Source organism: Centruroides vittatus, unplaced genomic scaffold, assembly GCF_030686945.1.
Source record: "Centruroides vittatus isolate TY-2023 unplaced genomic scaffold, ASM3068694v2 contig_1012, whole genome shotgun sequence".
Classification (NCBI taxonomy): domain Eukaryota; kingdom Metazoa; phylum Arthropoda; class Arachnida; order Scorpiones; family Buthidae; genus Centruroides; species Centruroides vittatus.
In genome coordinates, this window is record NW_027120659.1 from 137,289 (window position 1) to 155,258 (window position 17,970).

At 27.9% G+C, this 17,970-nt stretch overlaps 1 protein-coding gene across 4 annotated transcripts in view; it reads right to left on the reverse strand.

The window, feature by feature from the left end:
- Nucleotides 1-17,970, reverse strand: part of Mp (Multiplexin) — a 169,777-nt gene that overhangs the window by 97,252 nt on the left and 54,555 nt on the right. For 3 of the 4 annotated variants that reach the window (XM_067280310.1, XM_067280247.1, XM_067280176.1), the window contains exons 3-5: nt 7,709-7,939; nt 6,361-6,520; nt 6,134-6,293 (exon numbers count right to left, since the gene is read on the reverse strand). In XM_067280310.1, the coding sequence (XP_067136411.1) occupies nt 6,134-6,293; nt 6,361-6,520; nt 7,709-7,939 (551 nt within the window). Of the gene's footprint in view, nt 1-6,133; nt 6,294-6,360; nt 6,521-7,708; nt 7,940-15,594; nt 15,611-17,970 lie in introns of those variants that run through there. The other variant, XM_067280385.1, reaches the window with a different exon arrangement.

Below are 17,970 nucleotides of genomic sequence, written 5' to 3' on the forward strand. Positions count from 1 at the left end.
AACAATCATTCATTAACGAATCATTTTAATCAACCAGACAACTCAATCAGTTTTATATCGATATTCCTGCTGCGTTTATTCAATCTGATGTACTGTACCACCCTTCAAGCTGCAAAAAGTTACTTAAAAAAGTATATCGAGAGAGTTATTCCTGATGAAATACTATTCAGAAGATCTATATCAATCCACTGTACAACTCAACAATCACAAAAAAGAAAAAAAAATACTTACGGGAGACTTTATTTTGTGCTAGGAAAAAAACGGATGAACTAAACAAGTTTGTTCTTAACATTCTAGCTTCACGACTCAGTAGAAGAAAAAATTCAGGCCAATGTTATTTAAAACTCACTATCTTGAGAAAACTAACCCGACAACAATCATGCAGGTCATCAATAGTATTATAGTATTTAGCCTATGACAAACTATTGTTTAGGACAAGGTGTGAGTTGTAACAGACGAGGCAAGTTACATGCTTTTTGGATTTTTCACAGCTACACTTTTCACAGTCTTGTATCAAAATTTACAACAAATCACCAATATAGCTCATAAACAGAATTTTACTTCATAAATGAATATGCCGAAAATTTTAAGAAGGTCCTAGTGAAGTGTCCTGTATGGGTACGGACGTACTGTACGAAGAATTGACTAATTGACTCCATTGCCTTAACATCAGTAGTGAAACATTGAGGATCATGGATTGCTGCTGCAGCTCTCCACTATGAAAACTGATCAAATTTAAAATTTTTCCGAATGCTTTACGTTTGAAATGGCTTTAAAATCCTCACTTAAAGAAATTACTAGAAAACAGTGCCCTCCAGAATAAACTGTTCTCAGTCAATACGCACAAGTTCGTGGTGGAAGGATTTGGTCAACTTGAAGAGCAATGGGACATTCTCAATGAATGTCCCATTGCATTTCAAGGTACAACTTGAAAGAATTTGAAAAAAAGAAGCTGATGATAAGCTTGATCACAAAATCTTGTGAAGTGAAAGTGAGTCCCACACAGACTACTCACTAAATTTGTTATTCTCATATCAGTAGATGTAAAGAGATATTCTTCATTATATAAGCATCTTTTGAGAGAGAAACACGATTTTTACCACGCAACCAATCAAGAAATACAAAATTATCCAACATAACGAGTTTCTAACGCGGGCTTGGTGACGTGTTAAACAATGGATGAAAAAAAAAAAATGTTATTTTATTTATGTTTAACTCAATTCCTACTTTAGTTTAAATAACGCAGAAATTTTCATATGTGGGGTAATTAAATAAACATGCACCTTTTTGCATCCGAAATTCCTCTCCCTAATTATTATATAATAATTAAGGAGAGGAATGTTTCGACTTAATGAAATGCTATTTTGATTAAGTTAGCCTCTACGATAATATATATATATATATAATCGTTAATCAATATCATTTAAAAATATAGTATATATATACACACTATATTTTTAAATGATATTTTGCAAGAGATTTTAATATTAGATATTTGATAAATATTTTACTGTAATTTTAGCTTAGTCTGCAGTACTACAAAAGAAGCTTGTTGTCAATTTCTATGAAATATGGGTGAGTAAAGCCTCGATTCGTATTCTCGTTTTTTTTAATTGCAATTATAAATATAATTTTAAATTTAAATAATTAAACTTTTCACTTAAAAAATCTGAATATTTATAATTATCAATTTTCCAACAAACTCTATTTAATTTTTTTAAATTAATCAGATAATTGGAAATGGCTGCTGTATTTAAAACAGTTAATATCCTTGTACTACAGTAAAACCTATTCAGAACGGAACCTGAATAAAAACGGAAAACCTGCCTAAACGAAAAAAAATTGTTCGAAACGGAAAAAAATATTCGGTACAGTGCCATTCCGGTTTACACAGGTTTTACTATATTCATCATAGAAAGAGGGGGAAAGTTTTTACATTAGTGAAAAAGGCTAGGCTTCTTCACTTACAAAAGTAGTTCTATTTACTAGTTCGGGATCCTATTATCGTACATTACACGGCGGTAATACCACTAGTGAGGTCGTTAGTGAAGCAGAAAAGTATATTGACAGGGGCTTAAATACACTACCTTAAAAATTCTTTTTAAAAGATACATTATCAGATGTTATGTCCTATTAATGCTTTAGTTAGAGTTACAGATATTAACGTCTTAATTAACAGGATTGCATTATTTAAGCCTAGAATATCTGAATTATTAAAGAATAAGAAGCATTTCTATAATTATATAAGGTATAATCTTTACAAACAAATAGATATAGAAGAATTTATTTCTAAATAGATTATTATTATTGATAACACAAAAAATGAAAAATCAATACCTTATGTAATATTTTTACGTTCGAATCATCTCGAGATACTCAGAAGTAATTAAGAAATTAATTGAATAATACATTTTTTTTTATTAAAATAAAATAATGTCGATAATACATACTTAATCGAACATTTGACGCCGCTTTTTGTGATCATTTTGGGATGCATTCGAATGATAATATTAACCTATGAAATGAAATTCGGCAATCACAATAACTTTTATCTTTACAGAATAAAATAAAACTTGTGTATAAACTTAATGATGGTCATAGCAAATTTAATTGAAAACATTTAAAATAAGAACTTAATTGTTTATTACTTCTTCGAAACAATTAAATTTAATTCAATTTAAACATAGAATTTATTTTTATCTCATTTATATTATACTCGTATATCCATTTCAAAAATAATAAAAAATATTATTTTTTGGATTTTTCACTTTTATATATCAGAATTTTCAGTTTCTTAATTATCCGATTCCGAATAAGTCTGATAAACGCCTGACATGCATGAAAAATTACAATAATATGTGATTATCAACGGTTTATTATCTGTGCAATGATATCCCCGACATTTTCTCTTTCTTATATTTGAAAGTGTCAAATGTCAAATTTGATAAGTCAAGCGAGTGATAAAAGTGATAACAAAGATCAAATTTCTAATTATTAGAGATCTAATAATTTCGATAACATAAGAATGGTGACGATATCTGTGAACGTAATTAAGCATTGTTCATTATATTTTATAAGATGTCCAGCTTGCAATTTAATTTTGTACAAGATAAAAGAATCCTGTAAAAGGTACAGCATGTATTGAGTCCAAAATTATTTTAATATATTTTTTTAAAAAATTTAAAAATGCTTTTATTACTCGTGTTGTTCTTGATTGGTGTTGGGGATGATGGAGTGACCCCCAGTCTCCCATATACATCACCACAGTGCATTTACATAACATACACACACACACACACCCATCATTATTATTCTACATTTGGTTATATTTATCGGGTATCGGGGTGAAGAGAGTGATGGAGTGGGGCCACCCTTAAAATAGGACTTAGGCATGACCTCAAAGTTTCAGCCTTCTATCTTAATTAGAAATGGACGAATTTGAGTTGCAAGATTTAGAGACGATACAAAGCAAGTTAAATAAAAGCGTTATAAAAAATAATAATTAGAATCGACGAGGTATACTTAAGTTTCAAGAAAAATTGAATCGGATATCCACTTTAAATTTTGTGCTATTTTACTGGTCATTCTCTTTTTAACAATTGATAAAGTAAGTTGTTAATAGCCAAATATAGACAGTTAAATTAACAGGCAGCGCATATCAGAATGCGAATAAGAACCGGTTCCATCTACAGATAATGTTTCCAGTAACCGACACGAAGTAAGATTGTTTATTTATTTTTTTTATGAAACTAGGTAATCTTGCAGATTAACATTCATCGATAAATATTTTGCGTTAATTAAATTCGAAATGTTCAGTTATTTTTTACGTGATTAAAAATTTCAATATGTCTTAAACCGATTAGAATAGGAATTATTAATATAATAAGATTGTTTTAATTATATAAATGGTGTGTAATATTCGTTTTCTTTAAAATTTTCTATATTCGATCATTAATCGTAAGCCACAAAAAGCTGACAACGTTGTTGCTGGACTTTTCCGGCATTCTTTATTTGTTTTCATCCATAACCATTGCTATCATTGCCTTTAAGTCTTCAGATTGGTTCGCCAGATATTAAGCGGATGGGACTATATTTCCCGGACCAATTGCCCGATTTTCCTGAAAATCTCTAGAATCGTTTCTCTCTAATATATAAACCTCCCTGCAAAGTTTCAGAACTTTTCGACAAAAGGCACAGGAGTTATTAGGCTTCAAAGTGGGCGAAAAAAGTCGTGTCCCCCCCCACAGGAAAAAACTGAACTTTTTTGCATTTCGACGTTTCAAGGTTCCCCGAGTCCAAAAATGTAAAAAATATTGTGGTGGTCATTGTTAACCAATCGCCTTATTTCCCTCTGTTATAGCCTATAACTGGCGGAAAAGTAAAAAATAAAAATGGTTTCTGATTAAACTTAATTCATATACTCCTAATACAGATAATAATTATTAATTTTATTTAATATAATTTATAAATAATTTAGTTAACAAAAAATAAATAAATAAATAAGTATGAATTTTCCAAATACTCTTCACATTTTCTCACAAGTTTTGTTAACTTAGACTTTTTACAAGTAATAAAAAAAATACCTGGAAAATGCAATGAGCATTTAAACCATTTAGATTTATCAGTTTTACTATTTGCTTAGTAATTAAAATCATATAAGTATCTATTTTATTTTGTACAAGATAACTCACAATAAATTCCATTAGGGTTTTAACGACGGCTATAAAACATATTTCGACTCATTTTCTGATAAATTTGTAAAATGGAGAGTTAATGAGACCGGAATAATTTTTATGAAGTTATAATCGCGCCTGTTTTTATCTTGCTTGGCATCTTATGCAAGTTGCAATTTGTTTAGGGTAATAAAAAAGCCGTAGGGTCAAGTGCTGCAAAAATGGTACGATGGAAGAACGACCTCGAGGGAAAAAAGAAAAGCGAGGAAGTAATCCGTTCTTGCACACAACACGAGTTTATGACACCAGAGGGCGTCTCTTATGACTGTTCTTTCCTATAGAATGACATTAAGACCTTCTTCGTTTACAACGAAAGGGAAAACGATGCGCGCTTGGTAGCAACCTGAAAAACTTTATGGTGGTAAAACCATTCTATTAAGTAGCAGGTATCAGATACAGAGCTGTTAAACCCATCAGGGCAATGTCCTCTCTTCTGATCTTCTTTTCATTGGCTATGTGTTTTATTACCTTCGGAATTACTATCCTGAATACTTTATTTACTGAATACATTTCGTAATTCTAAGATTAAAATTATAGATTTCCAGTTGGTATAATAATTGTTAAGCTAATAATGGATAAATTTACGACTAATCACAATGAAGATTGCTTGCTGAATAGTAAAAACAATTAGTATTATACATGACAATTGAAACAAATTTTTAGAAGTGTAGAAATTTGGAGTGTTTTATAATGAAATTAACGTCACGAGACCGCTTTTTATTACACGCGAGCGGACAGATTTACGTCTAATCTACCGGAATTAGTCAGACATTTATTAAATTTGTTTTTACACTTAATAAAGGAAAATTTTCACCTGCTTCCAGTAATTCACGAACGGGTGTGGTTTAGTTTGGGCCTACATTATTATCTAATTCGTGACACATCTGTTGTGATGCTATAAGCACAGATTTTTGAGATGTTGTCAGTCAAGTATGAAGTTACACCCTTTTGATACCAAATATAATCAACAGGTGTAACCAAAATAAAGTTTTTCCCTCTGATAAGCTGGAGATAAGTATTAAAAAAAAGAAAGAAAGAAAACATTATATGCAGAAATTTATTGCAGAATAATTTCCTGGTAGAAAATTCTACGTAGATTAAAGTGTTGTTTCAATGTATTGAATTCGTACAATTTTTATTGCTTAGAATACACAAAAGTTTCTGCTACGTATCATTTTGCACCATAATTTTCTCTCTTATAACTCAGCTTATAGGAAAAACTGAATGAATTCAGATTGTCTCTGTAAACTTTTTCAATTAAAAAAAAAAAAAAACAGCAATTAAACTTTTAAACATTTGCAATTCGTATTATATACAAATGAAGTTAAATAAAGCTAACAGATAAATTTTAAATAAAGATGTTTATCCAAGTTTGTTTAAGTAACAATGAAAGAACTCACCACAAACTCTCCTTTGATTAAAGAACCCGCCTGTCCTACATAGACAGTCGAAGCCGTGTCAAACAGGAGATCTTTAGGGATTCGGTTTACCACAGTAGAACTGTATTCTTCACAGTTGTAGTACAAAGTAACATTATTGCCTTCGATTCTTAAAGCTAAACTGTTAACAAACGACTATTAAAAGACTCTGTGATTCACCTAATTAAAATAAAGTCAGAAAAGCTTACCGTGTCCAAGTATCGATGCTTTTGGGTATTAAAAAGCTGACTAGAATTTGAGAAGACAGGTGCATAGCTACGTCCGTATAATACAATGTAATATTCTGAAATTTGCCAATCGTCGATACTTTTAAACCTAACTGAATTACAGTCTCCGAAGGATTTACAACTAATAAATAAATAAATAAATCTCTGTAATATATTAAAAATAATAAAAAAAGCTAAAAATAATAAAAAAGTTTTTGCTTGTTTAAAATTTTAATGCTTACTTAGGAAGCAAAGTCTTAAAAAATAAGTGACTGAAGTTAAGGTTTTAATGCTGTTTTCTAAGTAAAAAACAGTTTAAATTTTAAAAAATACTTATAAGCAAAAATGCTTTTAATGCTATTATCATAATGCGTGTATTAATCTTTTAATCTAAAAATATGGAAATTTTTTATTCTTAAAACATTAATTTTATAGTATATAAAAAGTTTTAAAGCCTATAAAATAACACTACTTAAGATTTCAAGAAATGTAATCTCAATCACAACTGTAAACAAGAGACTTAAATATAGGTTTATCCGCAAATCATTCGCTTAAAAACTACCCCATCGATGAATTATTTTTTGCTTTTTATCAGACTATTAATTTCTAATATAGTTTTAAATGTATAAATTGTCTGATTTAATAATCCTGAACACTTAAAAATTTCTTTTATTATTCGCGTTTATTCTTCGCATCGTTCGAATTTCTTCAGAAATATATTTATGTAACCATAAAGAATTTAAGTGCACATTTGTCTGAGTAGTAATACTTATTATAATATTTAACAAAAAAAGTAAATCTCTCGGAGTACAGGTTTTATTAAAGATGAAACTGGTTAAACTCGCTCGAACACACATTTAAGACATTTCAGCTTTTTATACTCTCCCCGACTCCATTAAAATATTCATTTCGTTAGATTTATTTCGCTCACGAACATGACTGTTAAAGTAATCACTGCATGGTTCCACTCTGAAAATCTCCAACGAGTGTAGATAACTTTAACGATTTCTTTGTCTGAATGAAGGTTTCAGATCGCCTGATATTTGTCTGGTGTCTAAAATAAACAATTGGTAGAGAATCAGCCAATCAGACCTAGTCTATTCACGCGTGCACGCAATCAGTTTGACGTTAGGGGTCCAATAGAGAGATTTAAAGAAAACGTCCTGAAAGCATCGACTATCGACTAGAATTTTAACTCGGGCTTTTCCTGGAAATTTGTCGTATGTGACATTCGGAATACCAATGCGAAGTTATGTCTAGTCGCGTGAATTTGGACTTAAAGTCGCACGAACCTACCTTAAAGAATAATTATAAACAAATGAAATCTTACCTGTAAACATAAATCCTTCGTTTCCTTCCTCTATTTTATAAGTTGCCAGGATAGCGAAGTTCCTAAATAATATCGCAGGAAATAATAATCTGTATGGGGTTTTTATATCGGAACCACCTTTCAGTTGAAACGCCGGAAACCCATCTTTCCCTGTTACAAAATCGACCGAAGAGGAAGTGAAAGGTATGATAATTGCCATCAGAAGATCGACTTCTGAATTATCTGGTCTTCCTATAAATAAAAACGAAAGCTCCGTTAATAATTTCTATCGTATTATTTCGGATTTAAAGTATAAATCCTGCATTTCCCCCTTCTATAATTAGAGGTCCTTCATTTATTCGTCGACAAAATCAGACATTTATTGTGAATATTTAAGTTTAAATTTATTTATTAAAACAAGAACAAAACATGAGAAATTCAATTATGTAATTACAAGTAATCGTCCCATTTCAAATAGATTTTTAAATAAGATTTAGAAATTGTGTGGATTCTTGATAAAAATCATGATATAAAAATATTAATGAAGTAATTGTTACGGACTAAATTCTTGAATCGTAAATTATCCAAGGAAATGGATGATAAAAATATTTGTCATCAACTACCCACTTTCATAAACGAGGAGATAATCGGTTTACCAACAACAAATAAACCGATTATCTTATAAGTGGGTCGTGTTTAAAATTAATTAGTGGTGTCCTTAATTCCTTATCAGATTTAGATTACTTATACTAAAAACAAATTAGTAATTGGTTAATATTTCTTTAAATTAGCTTATTCTGTGAGAAAAATTCTTGAGAGAGGAATAAATCCCATCTAGAAGTATTATTAGACACTAAAAAGAAAAAAAATTAGCTTGATTAAATTAAAATATTCCAAAATATTCAATTATTTCTTATCACTACATCTATTATAATTTATAATGCAAAATTCCCAAAATGGGCGCTACCCCACTTGCGGGTGGTAGACGACTCGAGGGGCGCTAGAAGAGAAGGAGTATGGGCGATTATTGTCTCCCATATTAAACAAAAAAATATATAAATGTGCACTAAAAGGGGGTGGTAGTCCGAAAAGTTTATTGTAAGAATCAATAAGTTCATCGTATCATTAATAAAAACACTTTAAAAATACTACAAGCTCTTATATACACTTTAGGTAATTACAGTAAAACCTGTGTAAACCGGAATCGCACGGTGCCGAATATTTTTTTTCCGGTTTGAAAGGTTTCCGTTTCGAACAGGTTTTGTTTCTAACAGAAAATCGCTACGTTTCGAAGAATTTTTCCCGTTTAGGTAGGTTTCCGTCTTAGACAGGTTTTACTGTATATACTTAAATGGTTTATTATAGCTCTGAAACCTTGATAAAAACACTAAACTCACGCTTATATGTCTGTTTGGAAGGCACACCATGTCCCCAAATCTTGACAAATCAATCTTGATGTAATCCAACCGAAGAGGATAGCATTGGTGAAAAAAACAGATTTACTCTAATTACTTATTAAATGGCTGGATAATAATAATCTTCAGATTATTCACAGACTCTTACTTTCATATTCCCGGATACTTAATTTGCATACTAAATATTACTGTTTTATTTCTCTGGTATAATTATTGTTATTTCATATTAGCCCATAAGAAATTTTAATTGCACATAAGCATTTAATTTAAATCGATCACGTATGTTATGAATTAAATAATTTGTTTCATGACTTTTAAATGAATTATTAACAGCTAAAGCGATTATCAATTAATAAATGTTGACGCGCAGGAAATTTGTATAAAATGCCGCGGGCATTTTTTATTCAAATTTCCTTAACGGACAAGATAGAGGTCAAAGGTTAGATTCAATATGAATTCTGATTAAAGAATCATGATCTCTAATTTTATGGAAAAAAGCAGAATAAAATTTAAGCTATAAATTAAAAAAGGAAGATGTGATTCACCTAACAGAAATTATGCAAAAATATCTAATTTTAATTAATCAATTATTTTTTTATGCCGCATAATGTATAGTCTACACATGAGTGTCCGCGGAGAGAGGCAAAAGGGGCACTTACCCTCCGAAATAGGGTGAAAAATTCCACAATTAAAATCGTAAAAGTGATGGAGATACGTAACCTTACACCTCGACACTGAGACGCTTTGTCTGTCTTTCTGTATTAATTCAATGATGCATACTGTAATCTACTCGTGAATAAATCCCCCAAAATTAAGTAATTAAATAAAAATTTACTGATATAATTGTCTACAAGCCTTTCTCCTTGATTTTTTTTTTTTTTTTTGCGGACGTACAATACAAATTAATATATGTTAATATAATACATTCATTATATTGTAGTTATATATAGTACACAGCATAAATAAATACGATAAATGAATTATATTTTACAGTATAAATAAAGCGCAACAATGCGGCTTATTAAAACTATACTGTAAAAACATCATTATACAGTATACATATTAAGGAAATTCAATTCTAACAGGAGTAAACGAGAGAATATGAAACGTGACATCATTTCCTTTTTTATTTTAAATTTAAATTAAATTTTAAAAAATTAAAATTGACGAAAAAATTAATTTAAATAGTAGTAAAAATTTCAGCAATGATGAGCATTGTGAAAGTGTATTTATTATAATATTAAACCTATCTTCTTAAAAATTATTCTAAAATGGAATTTTTAAATTATCAGCGCTATAAATATGATGGCATTATCGCATAATTAGGAATTTTTCACTTTCATAAACTGTCAGTTTGACTGTCAATCTAAAGGAAAAAAATTGCGAATTAACTTGTAGTGTTTATCTCATCCAACAATACCTTTTAAAAAAAGGTATTCTTCAGTTTGTTTTGTCTACTCTTAAGTTATTCTCTGCACGTTAAAAGTTAAATTTAAACGGATTTATACAAGGAAGAAATGCCGTTTCTTTCTTGTATAAACCCATTTTTTGACTAAATTTTCCTCGAAAATTTTTAAGACAATAAAATTAAAATTTGAGATACGTTTATGAGAGAAGATTATTTGACTTATTTTTTAATTATACATCTATATGCATCCACAGAAAATTTTCCAGGGGACTAAGCTTGCAGACAAATAATAAAATATATAAATAAAAACTTATTGATGGCATTTTTTGAGATTTTTACAAGTAGATTATAAAATACAATATTGCATAAATACAAAAAGACAGACAAATCATCCCATGGTCGAAAGATGTAATGTTACATGCATGTCTCGATCACTTTTACGATTATAATTTGTGAAAATTTTTACTCAACTTCAGGGCAAGTACCTCGTTTTCCCTCTTTCCGGATGGCCCATGATCTATACTGTATCTTAAAAGTTGCATCTCATTCATAGTAAATGTAACATTTATCAAGACACTTATACCTTTTTGTTTTTACTGACATTAACGTGAGTTATATAATACGCATACTTAATAAATTCCTGTAAATTGATATGGCGACAAAATTAATTTCGAGATTATATAACAAAATACGTTGGAGAATAAAAAGTGCTTGGTCTGATATACAAATCGAACATTACGCTTTCGAAAGTGTCATGGAATATTTTAAAAAAATGACTAAAAAGCATCTCATATTGCGCCGTTTATTTTGTTAGTACGGATAGAGCGCTAAAAACTAAAACGATTGAGAAGATACCAAGAAAGAATGGCGATAATCTTATCCTCCATAAAGAATGTCTACTATAAATTCAACAGAACAGCGAAAGTGGATTAAACTTATCTTACATCAGATGACCCCGGATCTTTTCAAAATGAGAATTATTGGATAGTTTTCGAATTTTGCTACTTATCTGTAACTTCTGTTGCAATAATCACATGATTAAATTACTAGAAATTGGTTCTTTAATACGAAGAAAAATAGAGAAATTGATTATTTCATCAAATAATTTATTATAATTATTTTAATGATCTATTTAAGTCTCACAAGAAATTTGTACTATTTATAAATCGCAAGAAATATAGATATCATGGGGTATCAGCAGAAAATTTTCCAGAGGGGAGCTTGAAGATAAATAATTACATCAAAAAAGTTTTATTTAATTATTTAATTTTTGGTGTTTTTTCACAAGTAGATTACGATATTACATCGAAGCCCCCATAGTCGAGGATATAAGATCACTTTTACGATTATAATTGTGGAATTTTTTATTCGATCCCAGAGCAAGTGCCTTCGTTTGACCCCCTCTGCGGACGCTCATGATCGTAGACACGCAACTAGTCATTTCTTAAATATTTCTATGATTATCGAGATACCAAAACACAATTGTATCACGTGTATTAATGGTTATAACTTCGCGAAACTAATTTTTTACAGATAATATAATTTATGCATTATTTTTTAGGATTCAAATAAGAAAATGTTATTGCCGTAATTATAGAATATTTTAATTTAAGAAACAAATAAACATAAACCTTTCGCTATTATGTAAATTCCTCACAAAGTTTTTATGAAATATTACATATATTATAATAAAATCTTACGATTTAACCACTATAACCGATTTACGAAGAATTTTATTACAAATTCTTACCAGGACATAAAAAATCGAATAATAAACCGAAGACAATTTGGATATCAATTTGTTTTATTGAAGATATAACGAATAACAAGCAATAAGTTAAAGAAAAAAAAAATGCTAAATTTTTCGATAAGAATTTAAATAAAAAGAAATAATATAAAATGTTAAACTTTCTGCAATATTTTTCAAAATATTGCAGAAAGCTAAGAGAAACCATTATGGTTTTACAATAGAAAAAGGCCTGTTAACGAAAGAAAAACATTGCTTTGGCAGTCACAGTTCAGAGAATTTGCGAAAAGTTTTACTTCTAAAATAAATAATTAAAAGTATAAAGAACATTTACACGAATTTACAATTAAAAATAATTTAATGGAGCTAATCACATTTTCTAGTTATCATGACACATCCAAGAAAAATATATATGACATATACACATACACAATATTGTGTATGTGTATTAAATATATTATTTAATTTTTACAGTGACTGTCATATATATATATATTATATATAAAATTTTTATATATGTTTAATATATAAATTTTAAATTCCTTCCTCTATTAGCTTGAATAATAATAATAGTCTATAATAATAATAATTGTTATAATTATTATTTTATCATATAATTTAATGAAATATTGCGAATTTAAATAGGGTTGTATCCATATTAAATTTTAAAAATATACTTTTCTTAATTAATTAATATTAATCGAACCAAAGGACAATTTGTTCAAGGAAATAGCAGGAGACATTTGTTTATTTTTTTAAAATTCACAGAATTATTACACGTTTCGAATTATAATTATAAAAGACGGTTTTTAAGAAGTGGTTGCAACCAGACCATCTGGCACATTGGTGATGTAAGAAAAAGTTTCAAATGATGCTTAACTGATTTATTCTAATGATAACAAATTATTCACTCAAAAATTTTAGGAGCGAATTAAATAATTAGGGGTTTCAATTTAGTTCGAAAACTTTACGTTTTTAATATTTTAACTTCGATAATAATAATTTGTGATTTTCTGATAGCTACTGACGGTAAAATATTTTCCTTTTTACAGTAATATCGGTGTAGGCTTTAATTTTGGCTTTGATTTGCCATTACGATATACATTCATTCTCAAAACACTTTCCTTTTATAAACTTACATTAACTTATTTTAAAAGATTTAAATTTCATATCAATTCTTCAAATGAACTAGAGACGTTTTGATTCGTGCACAGTCACATTTTTTCAGCAGCATTTTCGCGAATTATTTATTTTATTTATTTGAAAAAAGTAAATCATTCGGCTTTTCGGAGTAAGAGTCTAAATTTTGCATGAATTTGCAGGCCTAGGGGATGAAACAAGTCGAAATTAAGAGAAATAAGAGGTTAGAAAAATCGATTATTATTTTACTAGCAATAACAGATCAACACGATATTGCATTAAAAAAAAAATATTCAATACAACACCAATATCAGTAATCAGTACTTTAATTATAACGAAGCTTTAGTAAATCATTTAATGCTGTTTAAATATAACAGTCTTTTAATTTAGTTAATCATCCAAATTAACTAAAATAAAATTGATTACTAGTAATTAGTGTATATTCATCCAAACAACTTATCTAATTGAAAATGTACGAGAAACTTATACGTGGTTTAAATATATATACACTTTCTAAAACAACAGCGAAAAAAATCATTCTTTTTTTAACTTTTCGTTAAAAACCGATTAATTTAAATCTTGAAAAAATCTATTAAATTATAAATAATTTAATAATAAAATTATTTTTAAGCGATAAATTCTAAAGAATACAGAAATTTCCAAAGAACGAAGTGGTTTAAAACACTTATTGAAGAAATTGGATCATTTTTTATTTTCAACCGGTAGCAAAGACATTGGCAATGGTACGTGAAGTGAGAGAAGAATTATCACACTATTCACTATCAGTGAGATATTTAATCTAACCGCACCACCCAGCGGTAAATCATGACGTAAAAGGACACAGACCGAGTGTTCCGAGACAAGTTTGGAACCGCAGGCATGCCATTGACTATATTTCACACTTCGATGGAATTTTTGAAGTAATCATTCTGTCGAAATTAACGATGTCTTCAAACGGTTTCGACGCATTCGAAACTTCCATTTCGTGTGTTTGAGTTATTTTACTCATTTAATTAATCAAATTTATAACATTCTAAAATAATATATTTTATTTTATTTTATTTTATATCATTTATATGAACGTATCGGAGTGAATTTTTCGTTAATTTTATTATTAATATATAAAACATATCGTTTACGGTATCTGGAACTCATCACAATCTAGCTTTTGTCACTTTAGCTGAAGAGTTTCTAAGAAGGAAAATTGTTCTGTGGTGTAGAAATGAATGTGATTTATATCTTGAGAACATTTTGAAGATGTTATATAATGAATTTTAAACCGAGAAATTATGAAATAAAGTTATAGAATCTGTTTTATCGTTCTTAATATCGTAATTAATATTAATATAAACGTATGAATTATATATATAAAGAAGGACATATTTTAACATAATATAACAGAGTTATATTATATTATATATAGAATATAACTATTGCATCTTAAGGTTTTAATATACTTCATTTTTTAGTGAAATTGTTTAAAAAAAATGATTCCTTTGTTAAGATGTATCTCCCTATTAAAAAAGTAAGAGTAAATTGTTTTTAGAATTTTCAATTATTATTAATTATATTTTTAAAATAAATAGAATACAATCTTTTATAATAAATAAAAAAATTAATATTAATTACCAAAATAAAAAAAAATTAGAATTAAACTTCTAAAATTAAAAATTTAAATTGAAAATTAATTTATAACATCATATCAATGATTATACAATAACTGCCTAGTAAAATCAGTTTTAGTTAAATACAGAATTTATAATACTAAATCGATTTAAAAATATATCATTAAAACTTATATATAATATAATATAAACACTTTTAAACGATATATCTGAACTAATCGGTGAAATTCTGTTTTTCAAGCAAGTGTGAAAAGTCTTGCATCAATTTCCAGTTAATATTAAGCAGACACAATTAGTCCTTGAAACTATTTACAATATTTAATATCGATATTAATGCACTGATATCTTGACCTTACAAGTTGGCTTTTCGAAAAATTATTAATGCTTATCCGTTAAAACTTTCCAACGCACGAATAAATTACAATTTAATTTAATAATTTTACGATTAAAAAAATTGTTTAAAAAACAATAGGAGATTTCATCGAAGATTCTGCTTCAAAATTTAAAAATAATAAAAGATTAAGTGTTTTATAAATTTAAAATAAAATAAAGTAACAAACTTGTAATGTGACCTTCACTTTGGCAGACGGATGCATGTTTAATATTTCGCACGATCTTACAAGTTCACTTTTCCAAGTTATACGTCTAGCACAGTAGTCGAAATGATTGATTGACTAGAGATTAAGTGTGCTAAAACAAGTAAGAAAATTATACAGTAGCTATAATTATCCGTATTTTTCTAAGTTGTTCTTAAAATAATCAAATACTTATGTAAATATACTAACAAAAAATTCCTACTTGCGTTTGAAAAAGACATTGATCATATGTTGAACAGATAGGCTAACGCATTTTTATGCATTTGGTATAATATCTGTTTCGGTCATTTAGCATTGTAATCTTGTTTCCATAGCAAGTATCAATGAATGTCTTCAAACAATTTATTACAAGCACTGTGTAGTATATTCACTGTATTCCCCACAACCAAAAGGGAAATACGGTACTAAACATACAGTATACCCCAATAAACTGTCAAAAAAGTTATACTGTATCTTTTTCGAAACGTAAGTTGTATTAAAGCTGTGGCTGCACACATAATTTGAATAAAAACTTCAAATATATATCTACTTTTACATTTGTAATTGCAATAAATTAAGATATAATGTTTCATTTAATATTCATTCAAGCCCATATTAATTTTTAGAGAATATATTTAATGATATAATATTTATTTTTTATAATGTCAAACTACGATCATTCGACTGATAAATTGTATTATTTTATTCATGCATTATTTCAAACTTACATATAGAAAATTGATAATGTTGAAGTAATTTGCATGATTTTTCAATAATTAAGATTAAAAATTAAATCAAACACGTCAACTAATTTGATGAATCAACTACAATATTTATTGAGCCAAAAAAAAACGTGAATACTGCAAACTGAACAATATTACTTGCACTGATAGCAAGTATTGATAATATTATTCAGTTTTTCACGTTTTTTAAAGTGCAATAATAACAGTAACTAAATTAGTTTTCTTCTTTCGAATTTTAATTATTAAAACGGCATTCAAATATTAAAAATCGATTAATTTTAAATATACAGATTAAAAGTCATAATATTAATTACAATGTTCGGCAAGAGATGGCGCCAAATGCTAGAACAGTGTTCAAACCTGCCATCAAATCTACCTTTTTTTGACTTATAATCGATTCTGACAATAGTAAATTACAAATGAAATTTTCTATTGATTATCGCTATATTTAAAATAATTTATTTTATTTTATGTACTGAGATTTATATCAAATACATCTGTATTTATTAAAATAAGAGCATCTGCAACAATATTTTTAAAATTCAAGAAGAAAAATTAAATAAAGATCCAAGTAAAACATCCCTTTTAAATTAAACCTTCATACGTAAATTAAAAATTAATTAATGAAAAAAAAACTTTCTGGATTTTTTCGTGAAAGTTACTTCTATAATTCGCAGGAATAATTTGGCCATTATAAAGTTATTGTAATTTTTTTATAGCTAAATTTCCTCATGCAATTTTTAAAATCATAAACTTTATAGAAATAGTCTACGAAAAATTCATTCTGAATCATGAGCATTCTTTTATTTTTTTTAAAAAAGAAAATAATGAATTCTAAATGTAATAAATAATAAAATTTAAAGACAAAAACAAATTCTATTTTAAAATTAAAAATTAAATATCTCGGTAATATAACCAAGTCGACACAATTGTTAAATAATGTAAAGTATATTTAATAATGATTCAACAGAAAAAGCCATAAAGACTAGTGATGACTACAAAAATATTTTAATGTAAACAGCACAAATAAATTACAGAAACAATGTAAATATAAATGAATAACCACTTAACACGAATCTAAAATAGTTGATAATTTTCAAATTCATACGCTTATATTTTTCAATTGAAAAAATTTCCTCTCTCTTTCTTAATATCTCTGCTTTACTTTAATAATGACCCAACTAAAAAAAATGATTTTTTTTTCCACAAATAAACTTGTTAGATACAGTTCGATTATCATGTAAAATGGCATATTTCTACCCCAATGGATTCTCATCAGAGATGAGATGTGTGTCATCAACTGTTAGTCAATTAGAATCTTTAAATGCTTTCATTGTAAAGTTAACATTTAAAAAAATTATGTCACTGTCAGAGCACAGCAATGATATCTGTATTATTACAAAATATTTCTTTAGAAGAAAAAATATAAAAAATGTCCTGCAGTTGAAGCAATAAAAGAATTTCTTAATTTGAAAAACAATTCAGTTTTACAAAAGGAATTATATTGTTTCTTTAAAATTTACACAGAAAAAAAAAATACGAAAAAACGAAACAAAAATCCACAGATCCTGCTAAGTATGGAATATTTGTATCCTCTTGCTTTTCTGTAATTTCAACATTAAAAGATAAA